Source organism: Lithobates pipiens, unplaced genomic scaffold (genome assembly GCF_037356315.1).
Source record: "Lithobates pipiens isolate NorthernLeopardFrog02 unplaced genomic scaffold, aLitPip1_a1.2 Scaffold_19, whole genome shotgun sequence".
Classification (NCBI taxonomy): domain Eukaryota; kingdom Metazoa; phylum Chordata; class Amphibia; order Anura; family Ranidae; genus Lithobates; species Lithobates pipiens.
The window spans coordinates 146,121,579-146,136,479 of NW_027507764.1; the positions used below are offsets into that span (position 1 = coordinate 146,121,579).

The 14,901-nt window shown below is 42.4% G+C and overlaps 1 protein-coding gene across 1 annotated transcript in view; it reads left to right on the forward strand.

Moving 5' to 3' along the window:
- OXNAD1 (oxidoreductase NAD binding domain containing 1) overlaps positions 1-13,910 on the forward strand; it is a 116,823-nt gene extending 102,913 nt beyond the window's left edge. Inside the window, exons 7-8 of the mRNA XM_077491377.1 lie at positions 989-1,097; positions 13,474-13,910. Of these exons, the coding sequence (XP_077347503.1) occupies positions 989-1,097; positions 13,474-13,628 (264 nt within the window). The 3' untranslated portion in view covers positions 13,629-13,910. The remainder of the gene's footprint in view (positions 1-988; positions 1,098-13,473) is intronic.
- Positions 13,911-14,901: the final 991 nt, after the last annotated feature.

Consider the following 14,901-nt stretch of genomic DNA (forward strand, 5'->3'; position numbering starts at 1 on the left):
TAACTGACTTAAGCTAGGTACATACGGGAAGTTTTTCTTTTGTCGCTGGGAGGTTGCCGTACTAACTAAGCCTGATGGCCGAAACACGCTAGCTGTTTTACAGTTGTTATGCATGTTATTTCAATAAAAAATAGACCACTAGTTGATGTTATCCCGAATGCCAACTTTTTCCTCTAGTGATCCATTGGCAACTTGACAGTCTGAGCATCGGGTGGAGCTGGGAATTTGAGACGGTGGAAGTTCTAATACACTTTCCATTTGGTTTTCCAGCATGCCCGTTCGACAGAAGCCAGTGTAAGGACTGGCTTCCGTCGGACAGGCTACAGTAGACACTGGTTGAATGTTAGCTGGTTTCTGTTGAACCGGCCGATATGTGACTCGTGTGTACCAGCCTTTAGTGTGTCTTGTTCTGTTTGTTATCACAGTACATGCAGCACTAATTATTGTCCAAGCCCTCCCCTAATCGGAGCTCTACTGTACAGGGAGTTGCAGAAAGCTAATACCAAGTCAAATTCAGGTATTCACATTGGCTGAATTTAGATATATACTGAATAATTTTGATCAAAACATAGTTGCAAACGTTGTTTTTAGATCTTCCTGAAGTCCAGATTGATGTTGTCATTTTTTCAGCTACAATTTACACAAACAATTTCATCAGCCTCAGATCCTTAAGCAACAGAAATTTCCCAGCATACGAGTTACAGGAAGATTTTGTCAGCCACTCCTGCAAATTTTCTCTGGGAACTCTTTACTCTAATAGCCCAAAAAAGAATCCAATGCGAATACAGCCATTAGTATTGTCTTTTCCCACTCTGTTCCCCAGGGTCCTATAGCTTTGATTAGATTTAAGCTATATTGAATGATCTGTATATCTTCTGGGAATAGCTGTGAATTGTACTACTGGGATTATAAATCTACTCTTTGAATTTTCCTCTCAACCTCTTTCTATAAATAATGAGTTATTTTCTTTCTTTTTTTTTTTTTTCAGAAAAACATTCTTAATTTGATGCACAGCTTCCCTGAAAAAATAAAATGCAGCTTTCATGTCACGCAACAGAATACACCAATTTGTCCAGAGCTTCAGCCGTTTATCACTGGTGAGTGGGTCCTTATGGCTGGATACAGTTCAAATATTCAGCATGAATTACTGGAACACACTACTGAGGAATGTAAAGGCCCCTCCACTTATGAAATGTTGGGAAATCAACAACAACTGGATGATTTTATTTCTACAAACTCCGTTTTATTTTTAGCTTGAGGAAGTCCCTGCGGAAAGATTTGTCTTGCCCAGAAATCCTTTTTTTCACCATCCTTTTAATGAGCTGAAATGTTTACAAATTACTAGATAAATGACTATATATCTTCCCTGTGCGTGTACCTGCCTTATATTGAAGGATTTGGTAGTCCCAAGGGAAGAATATATTGAAATGCAGGAAATACATGGTTACAGTTACTCTTAAATTTAGCAGCTTTCACCTGGAAGTAGTTTTGATGCAGCTTTTTTTCATACTTTAATTGCTTTTACATGCAGTGTTTTTTGGATTGCATTTCATGTTCAGAGATTTAAAAATGATCTCCCTTATAGTAGTCAGTATGCCAGGCATTCAGTGTCCTTGCTGAACTTTTGCTGAGATGTTTCAACCAATAACCCAAATAGAGATTCATGTATTTGTCTGTAAAGACAGGCTTGTACAGAGAGAAAAAACATGAAGCTAATCCCCTATTCCACACTGCTGAGAAGCACGTGAAGAAAGCAGAGCAAGCATATGTAACAAGCAAATATTGCTGCCTCCATGCACATATATAAATTAGGGATGCACCGAAATTTCGGCCGTCATTATTTTGCCTTTATGAAAATTTGCCGCAAGAGAAAAATGGCTTATAATGGAGCCGAAAATGAGGCTGGTGCCCCCCATCACCGGGGTGTCCTATAGCACAGAAGAGAGAGGAGAGCTGCCACCTGGTTGATTACAGCACCGGGAACATAAGAGCTTTCATTTCAATAGCTGTGTGTTCCACGCCACACGCCGTCACATACAGCCCCTCCCCCTTGTCCGTGGGAACTTTGATAGACAGATTACCCGTCCCAGGATTCTGTCTATCAAAGTTCCCCGGACAAGGGGGAGGGGCTGTATGTGACGGCGCTGTGGGGAACACAAAGCTATTGAAATGAAATTGGTTATGTTCCCGGTGCTGTAATCAACCAGACGGCGGCTGCTCTCCTCTCTCTCTCCCCCTGCACAGGCTGGCTGCAGTGGGAACACAGGCTTGCTGCAGTGGGGATGCACTGGGGAAACAGGCTGGCTGCAGTGGAGATACAGTGGGGACACAGGCTGGCTGCACTAGGGACGCACTGGGGACACAGACTGGCTGCAGTGGGGACACACTGGGGACACAGGCTGGCTGCAGTGAGGACACAGGCAGGCTACATTGATCTCTTGTATCATGTCTGCAGTCTCTGACCATCTCCTGTACCATGTCCACAGTCTCTGACCATCTCCTGTACCATGTCCGCAGTCTCTGACCATCTCCTGTACCATGTCCACAGTCTCTGACCATCTCCTGTACCATGTCCGCAGTCTCTGACCATCTCCTGTACCATGTCCGCAGTCTCTGACCATCTCCTGTACCATGTCCGCAGTCTCTGACCATCTCCTGTACCATGTCTGCAGTCTCTGACCATCTCCTGTACTATGTCTGCAGTCTCTGACCATCTCCTGTACCACGCCTGCAGTCTCTGACCATCTCCTGTACCATGTCTGCAGTCTCTGACCATCCCGTGTACCATGTCTGCAGTCTCTGACCATCTCCTGTACCATGTCTGCAGTCTCTGACTATCTCCTGTACCATGTCTGCAGTCTCTGACCATTTCCTGTACCATGTCCGCAGTCTCTGACCATTTCCTGTACCACGCCTGCAGTCTCTGACCATCTCCTGTACCATGTCTGCGGTCTCTGACCATCTCCTGTACCATGTCTGCAGTCTCTGACCATCTCCTGTACCATGTCTGCAGTCTCTGACCATCTCCTGTACCATGTCCCCAGTCTCTAACCATCTCCTGTACCATGTCCCCAGTCTCTAACCATTTCCTGTACCATGTCCCCAGTCTCTGACCATTTCAAGTATAAAAATATTTTTTTTTTTTTAAATAAGTGTCGGTTTCGGTTTTCGGCCTAGTGTATTTTTCATTTTCGGTATCGGTTTCGGCATCAAAAAAACGATTTGGTGCACCCTAATATAAATAGAATATAAATAGAATATACACTTATGTTAATTATAATCACCTATGAATGTATTACTTCATCTTTGTGTTCATATAACCACTGAATTATATAGCTGCATGTATGGGGGCATTCTCATCTTTAAAGTGGTTGTAAAGTCTAAACATATTTTACCTAGTGAGGAGAGTGCAGGGGCGAGTCCCAATGTCTGTGCCCCCTTGAGCAGAGGCTTCCCGTGGGGACACTGGACAGAGGGGAGGGACCAGGAGCGCCAGCTGAGGGACCCGAAAAGTGGAGGTTTGTGGCCGCTCTGTGCAATTTCATTGTACAGAGCAGGTAAGTACAGACATGTTTGGTATTTTTTATTTTTTATTTCTTTCACAATCAATTTAAAATGTGGGAATATCATTACAGAACTGAGTTTCCACAATAAAGCAGTAAATTAGCCTCCTGTTTAATAGCTACAAGCAGACCTAAATATTCCTACAATATAGCTGGGCATATATCTGAAATCAAATATCTGAAATCAAAGTGCAGAATCTGACTGCAAAAACGAAAAACACTTAGTGATTGTAAACCCATAATTGTTTTTATTTTTTAAATAACAAACATGTCATACTTACCTGCTCTGTGCAATTGTTTTGCACAGAGCAGTCCAGATTCTCCTCTTCTTGGGTCCCCTGCCAGCGCTCCCGGCTGCTCATGCCTCCCCTACCCCCCTCCAAGTGCCAACGATAGCAAGCCACTTGGTGTGGGGGCGCTTGTGCGTGCTCCCTCCCTAACTGGCTCTGTGTATGTATGTATACACAGAGCATTGCTCAGCCTCATTTTCAGTCTGCACTCTAATCTGACTTTGGCTACCTTGGATTGCTAGCTAGCAGGTTCACATACTGTGCCGGCACTCCTGTTGTGCATTGACTTTGTTGGGCTGCTTGTTGATAATTTCAAGGTTATCTGTTGTATTTTTGTCCTTTGTGCTTCCAATTAAGGTTGCACCGATACTGGTTTTGTTATCTTTTCTGATACTAAGCATTTGCACAAGTACTCGTGCAAATCCTCCAATACCTGAAGCCAATACCTTTGTGGTGCGATTTTAGCCCATACAAAATGAATGGGCTCAAATCACACTGCAAAGAATCGTATGTGATTTAAACAGGAATACAGTGATTGCTGTTTCCCTCACTGCTCCTGTGTGAACCAAGGCTTGTCATGGTGACTTCAGCATGGGTTCACACTGGAGTGGTGCAAGAAACCACATGTGATTTGGACAGTAATCGCACTGCATTCCTGTTCAAATTGCATGCGATTCTTTGCAGTGCGATTTGAGCCCATTTTTTTTCTATGGGCTCAAATCGCACCACAAAGGTATTGGTAAGTACTTGACCGAAAGTATCAGTACTCGCTAGTAAAAAAACAAAACAGTATCGGTACAACCCTACTTCCAATGGAGAGCTCTCCCTTTACTTCCTGTTGTGTCACAAAAAAAAGGAACTGCATCTCATATAGGGGGACACCTGGGAACAACAGTGTAGGGAAGGGTTGGAACCTCTGCCATATTTTCATGCTGTCTAAGCTACCATTAAGAAGGATATGAAAGAAAATCTTAAAGGGTCACAGATGGAGGTAAACATTTCACAGAGGTTTAAATTCTTCCTCGCTCATTTTAAAAGACATTAACAAAAATATATGCCAGACATGATGCAGTTTATTTTTTCATCCTCTAATGCCATCTTTCCTAGGAATACTGATAGGTTCTGTCTTTGCAGACATTGGTAATGATCTTGACTCTTATTGTAAAGGCAACGCCTGACTAATTAGGTCTATTTTTTTGGAAAGCTTTTGCGCACTTAAAAAGAAACGCACCCATTTGAGAACACAAAGGTGAAGGAATTTCACACCTCTTCCTGACCATGCAGCCACTTAAATTGGAGTTTTATGGAAACATATGGTGGGTTTTTGCTGCTTGCCGTCTGTTTAATGTTTATATAAAACCTTATGCTTTGGTTTAATAGACTGCTCAAGTGAAGTTTCTCAGTTAGGATTATTTTCTAGTGCATTTATTCACTGCCCTTCTCAAGCTTATAATTGGCTTACATTTGTTCTTCTGTGTCGTATTAAAAAGAATGGTAGTGAAGTCCCCGCAACGAAAATATTTCACAAACTGCTAAGAGCTGGCATTTGGGCTCCAGTACTTAAAAATAACAGTAGAAGTATTTTAATAATGGCAAGCAATGTGCTCCAACAGGGATGTATAAAATTTAATGGTTTCATGGTCAGCATGCAGAACATAAGATAAATTGTTCGCTTTTATGAACTCTCTGACAATTATATTGTGCTGTATTTTCCCCCATTTTGAACTGATCGACATTTATAAAATCTACTGCCCAAGATACTTTGGATTTGGGTTTTCTGAACTACTATGACTTAAGCCAAATCATATACTGGGAAACCTGCTATGTGTGATTCTCATCATGTCTTTCAAATGCTAAATGTATGTAGAGCCCAACTTCAGAATTTTTTTTTATATAAAAGAACATATAGAAACCAATAGGTTCCAAAGCCACACAAATCAATGACCAAAAAACAAATAAACTACAATAAAGAGCTGCGTGTTGTAAAGTGTAAAAAAAAAAACTAAAATGCGAAAAACAAAGGAATCGCGCTCTTATATCATAAATTAAATATCAGCATGGTGAATAATCAAATAAATACAACTTCATTTAAATTATAAAAAATACATAAAAATGGTGGCGTCAAATTATGCATATGGGAAAATCCAAGATGACATACATGAGGTCATAGGAATGAATCCAAACCGCTGCTGTCATTCAATATATACCTTTTTTTTTTTTTTGCACCATAGGACACACCTGATCATAAGACAAACCTAGGTTTTAGAGGGGGAAAACCCGAAAAATAAAATATTTCCGACCAAATGGTATACTAAAATATTCAATAAAATATAACAGAAAAATATTTCAACCATCTAAAGTGAACAGCAGTCAACAATGGCATTAAGTACCATTATCACTGTCATTAACAAATGAGCAGAGACTTTAAGACCCCTTTCTCACTGGGGCACTTTGCAGGTGCTACAGCTCTAAAAATAGCGCCTGCAAAGCGCACTGAAAGAGCCGCTCCATTTACTCCAATGTGAAAGCCCCGAGAGCTTTTACACTGGAGCTGTGCGATGGCAGGACAGTAAAAAAAAGTCCTGCAAGCAGCATCTTTGGCGTGGTGAAGGAGCTGTGTGTATACCACTACTCCAGCTCCTGCCCATTGAAATCAATGGGGCAACGCGGCTAAAATGCTATAAATCTATCCCCTATTTTGTAGTTGCTATAACTTTTGCGCAAACCAATTAATATACGCTTGTTGCCATTTTATTTTTTATTTTATTTTTTTGTAGCAAAAATATGTAGAAGAATATACTGTATATCGGCCTAAACTGAGAGAAAAATAGCATTTTCAAAAATATTGTCACTCTTTTTTTGTTTATAGCGCAAAAAAAAAAAAAACGCAGAGGCGATCAAATACCACCAAAAGAATGCTCCATTTGTGGGGAAAAAAATTAAATTTTGTTTGGGTGCAGCATTGCACCACTGCGCAATTGTCAGTTAAAGCGGCGCAGTGCCGAATCGCAAAAAATGGCCCGGTCATTCAGCAGCACAATCTTCCGGGGCTGAAGTGGTTAAAGCACTTTTTTGTAGTTTCGTAATATGTGCTCTAAACTGGTCAAGCACTAATAAGGCAGGTTTTTTGAGAAGCCCTCCAGAACGTTTGGACCACACTTTTTCAACCCATACTCTTTCCATTTTCGTCCATCCATCCTTTGTCATGAACATGTACAACTCCTCGTGGAATCATTTATTTTGGAAATGTTTTCCTTTTGAAAATTAGCATGGGCCAATTTGGTGCCGTCTGCACAGCAGGGCAACACAACCATGTAATGTGTCCTGAGGTTTTCACAGTTATGGTTTTGGCACCTTTCAGATCAACAGTCCTATTAGATGGCACATCAAAGGTTAGCGGGACTTCATCCATATTCCCAATCTGGCCAATTTCAAAATCATTTTTCTTCCTAGCATCAATCACAAATTTATGAAAAGACAGAATCTTAGATTCAAAATTTGGCTTTTTTTGTGCAATTCTAGTTTTTATTTAATTTTTATTATCATTTTTTGTATTCATATTATCATTTTTGTAGAGACTAAGAAGCCATTATTCCGTCGTTGTGTGATCCATTCTTTCATGACCACTTCTAACTGTGGCCACTTTGCAGCATGCCCACAAAAAGTGTGCTTACTTATTTTCTTTTTTGCAGCTAATCCTCCTGTTTCCTCAACTCTCTTTCAATTGGAAGTGATGCAAAATGTCTCTCCGCTGCTCTGTTTCCATGTTCTTTAGCATATTTTACTACCTCCAGTTTTAAAGGAATTTTATATGCTAGCTTTTCTGCTTCATCATCCTGGCTGAGCTGGCACCTGGTCCCAGCAGTGGGTGGCTGAGCTGGCACCTGGTCCCAGCAGTGGGTGGCTGAGCTGGCACCTGGTCCCAGCAGTGGGTGGCTGAGCTGGCACCTGATCCCTGCAATGGGTGGTTGAGCTGGCACCTGATCCCTGCAATGGGTGGTTGAGCTGGCACCTGATCCCTGCAATGGGTGATTGAGCTGGCACCTGGTCCCGACAGTGGGTGGCTGAGCTGGCACCTGGCCCCTGTAGTGGGTGACTGGGCTGGCACCTGGTCCCGGCAGTGGGGTGCTGAGCTGGCACCTGGTCCCTGCAGTGGGGTGCTGAGCTGGCACCTGGCCCTGGCAGTGGGTGGCTGAGCTGGCACCTGGTCCCAGCAGTGGGTGGCTGAGCTGGCACCTGGTCCCGGCAGTGGGTGGCTGGGCTGGTCCTGGCAGTGGGTGGCTGGGCTGGCACTTGATGCCTGCAATGGGTGGCTGGCACCTGGTCAGTGTTAATTACCAGTATTCACAGAGACAGTATTTAGTAATGCTTTTTATTCCATGTACTGTATACTGTACTTAAAGAGGAAGTAAACCCTGATGGGTTTACTTCCTCTTTCATTCCCTGCAAAGGCAAAGCATAATGGACTACTATGCATCGCATAGTAGCCCATTATGTGTCACTTACCTGACACAGGAGCCAGCGAAGTCGCCGCTGTCCCCTGTAGTCCGCCGCATACATCTTGCTGGTGGCGTCTCGCAGCTCCGCCGCTATCATTCGCATGCGCACGCGAGTCGACGCGCACGGCAGCTCCATTCTTGGAAATGCCGCGCTCAGTGCGCCTGCGCGCCGCTGTCTACGGCGCATGCACCGTAGACAGTGGTGCCCGTTTTCGGGCAAATATCTCCTAAACCATGTAGGTTTAGGAGATATTGCTTGGACCTACAGGTAAGCCTTAATCTAGGCTTACCTGTAGGTCAAAGTGGTTTGTAAGGGTTTACAACCACTTTAAAGAATGCAGGGCGGCACTGCTTGCAGATACGATGAACTGAAAGGGACTTGGAGTGAGGCAGCGACCAACAAGGGCTCACTGTTCTAGTCAGCAACAGGAAAACAGACCTAGTGTGCGGAGCAACACGTAATGATGTTGTGTGGGCGTGCCTCCGCGCACTGGACCTGCTGCAAAGCTTCCTGGGCTTCTTCTACATGGGTCACCCCTTTCCCTCGCTGTACGTGCAGGAGTGCTGCTGGGAAAAAGATGACGCCGCGCACCAGTCTGACCTCCCTTCCGTGAGCTCAAGTTGACGGCGCCCGCTGCCTCCCATCTGTAAAACAGCATAGACGGGGGGGCTGGCTATTCAGTATTCGCAGGGGTCAAGTCCTGGGGAAAAAAGTGTGGGAACTCCCACCCAAGATCCACTCGCCCACCAAAAAAAAAAAAAAAAATGATACGCTCATATGCACGAACAACTTCAAAAGTGGTATTTTTCATCCAATTTTCGTATTTTGTGTATGAAGCTTAACTGTTAGTACATACAAAAAAAAAAACAATCCTCAATAAACATAAATACGGTAATTCTCTGAATAATCAGCATTCATTCAATCATGTTCTGATCTTTATTAGGGAATGTTATTTTGTATATAGAGTGTTTATGTGTTGAGTTTACACTTTTCATTGAACAGAGTTTGGATAACATAGGGTTAAACAGAAAGGTCATAAATTAACTGCACATTATCTGGACAGAATGCTTAGGGAGATAGTGATGTGTTCCTGCTTAGGAGATGTATGTTAGTTTGGGGGGGCTGCAAACTCTGCAGGGCTCCAACACACACTCTCTGCTATTCCAACCCTTCACATTTTTCCACATAAACTTCCCTCCTGGCATTAAACTTTGCCAGGTATTGTGCTCAGCTTACCACCCCAAACTGATGTTCCTCCCTCAGCTCACCTCTCTCCCTGCATGTCCTGTGAGCAGAATAGCTGTGCTCCTCCTTTGGGTTCTCTCATCATATGGCACTGAAGATAGAGGAGGGGGGGATTCAACGGGACACACAGAGCAAGTATGCAGGAGACTGGAGGGAGATGAGGAGACAGAAAATCGGGAGGGGCCGGCAGGGAGGGGCGCATCATGAAAGGTCTGACTAAATACAATCTCTTAGCAGCAGGGACCTGATCTACCCGTCAGCTAGCTGTGATTGACAGGTAGATCGAAGCAAAAGATGTCATGGGGCCCCCCTGCTGGCAATGCCTGAATGGTCAGGTGTGCGGCACTTACTATTGCGAGCTGTGTCGGTGGCTGCTGGTGTAGCACCTGCCACGCAGCTCACATACTTCAAAGTCTTGCAGGACATGGCTGCTAATGGGAAGGAGTTCCTGTTGTGGAAAAAGTACAGGAACTCCGTTCCCATGCGTTCCCGCAGGACTTGAGCTCTGAGTATTCAGACCATAAGACTCGGAGGCATTTTTCCACATATTTCTGGGGGGGAAAAGTGCATTTTATGGTCCGAAAAATATGGTATATAGATGGCGTATTCAAGATTCCAGCTTTGCTAAATAGAGAGGGAGAGGAAATAACACTCTCATGGTGCAGTAATTCAAATTATTTATTTTAAAAAAAAGGTTGTATTCTAATTATAAGATCACAGCTCATTTTGATTCTTTTCACATTTTTTTATTTTTTTTTTAATAGAATGAGGAATGATTATATATTTTATGGGTTTTAACCACTTCAGGCCCGGAAGGACTTCCCCTTTAATGACCAGGCCATTTTCTGCGATACAGCACTGCGTTAATTTAACTAACAATTGCATGGGTGTGCGACGATGTACCCAAATAAAATTTATTTCCTTTCTTTTCCCACAAATAGTGCTTTCTTTTGGTGGCATTTGATCATTTTTATTTTTTGCACTATAAACAAAAGAAGACCGACAATTTTGAAAAAAACAATGTTTTTTACTTTCTGCTATAATACGTATTCCCCCCCCCCCCCCCCCAAAAAAGTAAAAAAACATTTCTTTATTAATTTAAGCCAATATGTATTCTGCTACATATTTTTGGTAAAAAAAAATCCAAATTAAAAATTGATGGGCTTGCACAAAATTTATAGCGTCTACAAAAAACGGGACAGATTTATGGACTTTTACATTTGTTTTTATTCGTAATGGTGGCGATCAGCAATTTTTAGTGGGACTGCAACATTACGACGGACAAATCTGACCCTAAGTGACACTTTTTGGGCACCGGTGTCACCAATACAGTGATCAGTGCTAAAAAACAATGCACTGATCATTGTATAAATTACACTTTCAGGGAAGGGGTTAACATCAGGGGCGATCAAAGGATTAAATGTGTTCCCTCAGGATGTTTCTAACTGTGTGGGAGGAAGAACACAGAGATCGCTGTTCCTGATTACTAGGAACAGATGATCTCCATGTTTTCCCCTGTTAGAATGGGGATCTGCCTTGTTTACATAGGCAGATCTTCGTTCTGCCTCGCTGTGAAGCCAACGCGGTTAGCCGGCAGGCATTGGGTCCGCCATTCACGAGCATCAGCTCCTCCACTGTGCAGCGGGCGCACCTACACTATCTATTGCATACAACAGCGTACAGGTACGTTTTTTTACGCAATAGAGTCGCCCTGCCGCAGTATTTATGCGATTCTTTAACTAGCTAATTGCTGTTTAGTGTCTCTATTTAGGAGATTTCTACTTAAACATTTTTTATTGGTGACACACAAATGACAAGAGGGCACATATACAGTCATGGCCAAAAATATTGACACTCTGCATTTCTGTCAGATAATGCATCACTTTGCCCAGAAAATTGTTGCAATTACAAATGTTTAGGCATTCTCATGTTTATTGCTTTTGTTTGTATTGTATTCCATCACCCAACCACTGCAGGGATGATAAGGAAACAACCAAACCGTATCATATATTGTGCCATTTATGTGTATAATAATAATTGTGTATGAGTTCTACTAGTGGTTACATGTTTTGTAACCTTTGTAAAATAAATATTTGATATTTTTAACTTATTTGGTACCGTTAAAAGTCCTGAATGTAGCTGTTGGGGTTTAATTTTGTTTGTATTGGTATGACATAAAAAAGTGGAGAAACAAAAAGCAAAATCTGACACATTCCACGCAAAACTCCAAAAATGGACTGGACAAAATTATTGGAACCCCAAATTTAAGACAGCCAATCACAGTGGTTGTTTGTTCAGGAACTTTACCTCCCAGCACTAAGATCCGATACTCTCCCCAGCTACACATATGTCCCTTCCTTTAACTTTTCTGTCACTCCAGCCATCTGTAAGAAGCCAAGAGCAGAAGCCCTTTGATTACTTGGCTCTCTCCCAGCCCATGTGACAGAGGTGGGTATGCTATACAAAAAATAACAACCACCCCAATCTATAACTAGCCTTACAGACAAAGGTGAGTGCCTGGGCAGAATTTGCCAAACACCTTTGTTGTGATGAGGGAGAAAGTGTAGAATCGCATGTTCCTCTATATCTAAAATTACCAGATATTTCTGTTTGCTTCCAGCTGGTAAATGGAGTGGCAGGTAGGTGAAGGAAGGTGAGTATGCATCTGGGGCAGGTAACAGTTAACTTGCTCTCCCCCACCCAAAAAAACTGGCCACGTGACTTTTTCCTTTGGTTGACTGTTTATTTGTGTGACATCACAGATCTCTTCTTCAACATGGCTCATCTAGTAACTTGAGTGCTTGAAATCTAAATCCAGGGCTTTACGTTTTTGGTATCATTTAGGCATGTTTAAAGAGGAAGTAAACCCTGATGAGTTTACTTCCTCTTTCATTCCCTGCAAAGGCAAAGCATAATTGACTACTATGCATCGCATAGTAGTCCATTATGTGTCACTTACCTGACACAGGAGCCAGTGAAGTCGCCGCTGTCCCCTGTAGTCCGCCGCATCCATCTTCTTGGTGGGGTCTCACAGCTCCACCTCTGTCATTCGGCGAAGCCACGATGACGTCACTCCCGCGCATGCGCACGGGAGCCGACATGCGCAGCAGCTCCGTCGCTGAGAATGCCGTGCTCAGTGCGCCTGCGCGACGCTGTCTACGGCGCATGCGCCGTAGACAGCGGTGGCTGTTCTTGGACCTACAGGTAAGCCTTAATCTAGGCTTACCTGTAGGTCAAAGTGGTTTGTAAGGGTTTACAACCACTTTAAGTGCATCAGGCTTTTCTGCCCATATGCCCCTCTCCTCAACGTGATTAGGGTGCATTCATATTTTTACCTCTAATCGCCTCTGCCTCTAAACACCTATGTGTGCATGGACACATAGGGGGTAGTTTACGAAAGGCAAATCCACTTTGCACTTCAAGTGCATTTGAAAGTGCACTTGGAAGTTCAGTCGCCCTAAATCTAAGGGGTAGATCTGAAATGAGTGGAAGCTCTGCTGATTTTATCATCCAATCATGTGCAAGCTGTTTTTTATTTTCCTTGCATGTCCCTCTCGGATCTACAGTAACTGCACTTCTAAGTGAACTTGCAGTGCAAAGTGGATTTTACTTTAGTAAATAATCCCCACAGACTAATATAGAGGGATGTTTAGGGGCAGAATAAAAAAATGTGAAACGCTTTTAAAATGGGCGTTTTTCAGCTGCAGTGTGCATAAAGCCTAAAAAGCAAGACTAGCACAAGACAATGCCATTTATTTTTTTTCCTCACTGGGTATTAACTTTTTACACAAATGTTGTTGATAAATACACTTCAAATGTATTTCTAGGTTTGACAACTACTAATGAAATGCTGTTATTTTGTCTAACACGAACAGAAGGAAGAATCACTGAGAGTCATCTAGCAAATTGTATTTCTCGTGATCATCTGTGTTACATATGTGGACCACCTCCAATGATTGAGGCCATGTGCAAACAGCTCGAGGAACTGCATGTGCCCAGAGAACGGATTTACTTTGAAAAGTGGTGGTAGAAGAGGAATGCCAGAGAAGCCATATCCTCATTCAAGTACCAGAGATGTTCAGCTGGAAGCAAGTGTACTGTTCTCAGGGAGAAACACTGACATGCAATGACAAAAATATTTAAATACAGCAACTGTTCGCTAAAAAACATAGCCATCACTCTGTAATTTTTTTTTACAACTAATATAACAGTCCACTAATGGAAAAGAAAAGAAGATCAATGTGGAATGTTTTATAAGCAATGTATCATCTGCTGTCTTTTATTTAAATATAATTTTTAAATCTGTACTATATCTTCTCGTCTTAGTTGTCATTTACTGACAGAAAAGTGCTGGCTAAAAGTATTCCAGTAATGTTATTATGGTCTATGAGCTCCTACAATTTTTTCCACTAAGGCCTGGCCATACACGGCTCAAATCTTGGTTGGTTAAGCATTAACCTCCCGAGATTAAAACCGCTAGACCTGGTTCACACCTATGCATTTTTTAGTGTGCTTTCAGAATTGCAGAAACACACAACAGTCCATTTAACATGGTTTCCTATGGGTCACGTTCACCTCTGTGCATTTTATGGAAAGGGCTAGGGATTTTTTTCTGGTTTTTGGTTCCATAGACTGGATCAAAAGCGTGTATTGAAAAATGCAAACTGCAACCTGCATAGGTGTGAATCGGGCCTCAATGGGCAAGCTGAATGTACCAAGTTGATCAATCGATCACAGTGCATTAGCCAATACAATCACAACTTATCTTACCAGCTTGCATTACATCTGGCAAGGATTGGCTAGTTTTCAAAAGAGACATAACAAAAAAGGATTGTGCAGTTTTCTGCTTGCAGTGTATCCTATGAAAGCTTTGTTTTGCTTGCGTCTATGCAGCAAGGTTACACTGTGGTATAACAAGGAAGCTGAGACTTCTGCAGTGTGTAAATGTGCTTTTACTATACAAAGATGCTGTGCATACAAAACTATTACAATCTTAGGAATACAATACAAGACTGACAGATATCTATAACAAGCAAAATGCCTAGCAAATGCAGACTATGGTCTATAACAGTACAAATGCACTTAAAGGTTACTCGCGCAACACAAGCTTTTTGGCACTTTCATTAGAATGTTTTCACTTTTATTTATTACAGGTATTTATATAGCCCTTGCAATGTATGCAGAGCTTTGCATATTGTACTTTCAGCTTGCAATCTAAGGCCCCTATCTCACAAACATACCAGGGCCAATTGGATATCCCACCAGCTTCTCTTTGGCGTGTGGGGGAAACCCACATAAGCACA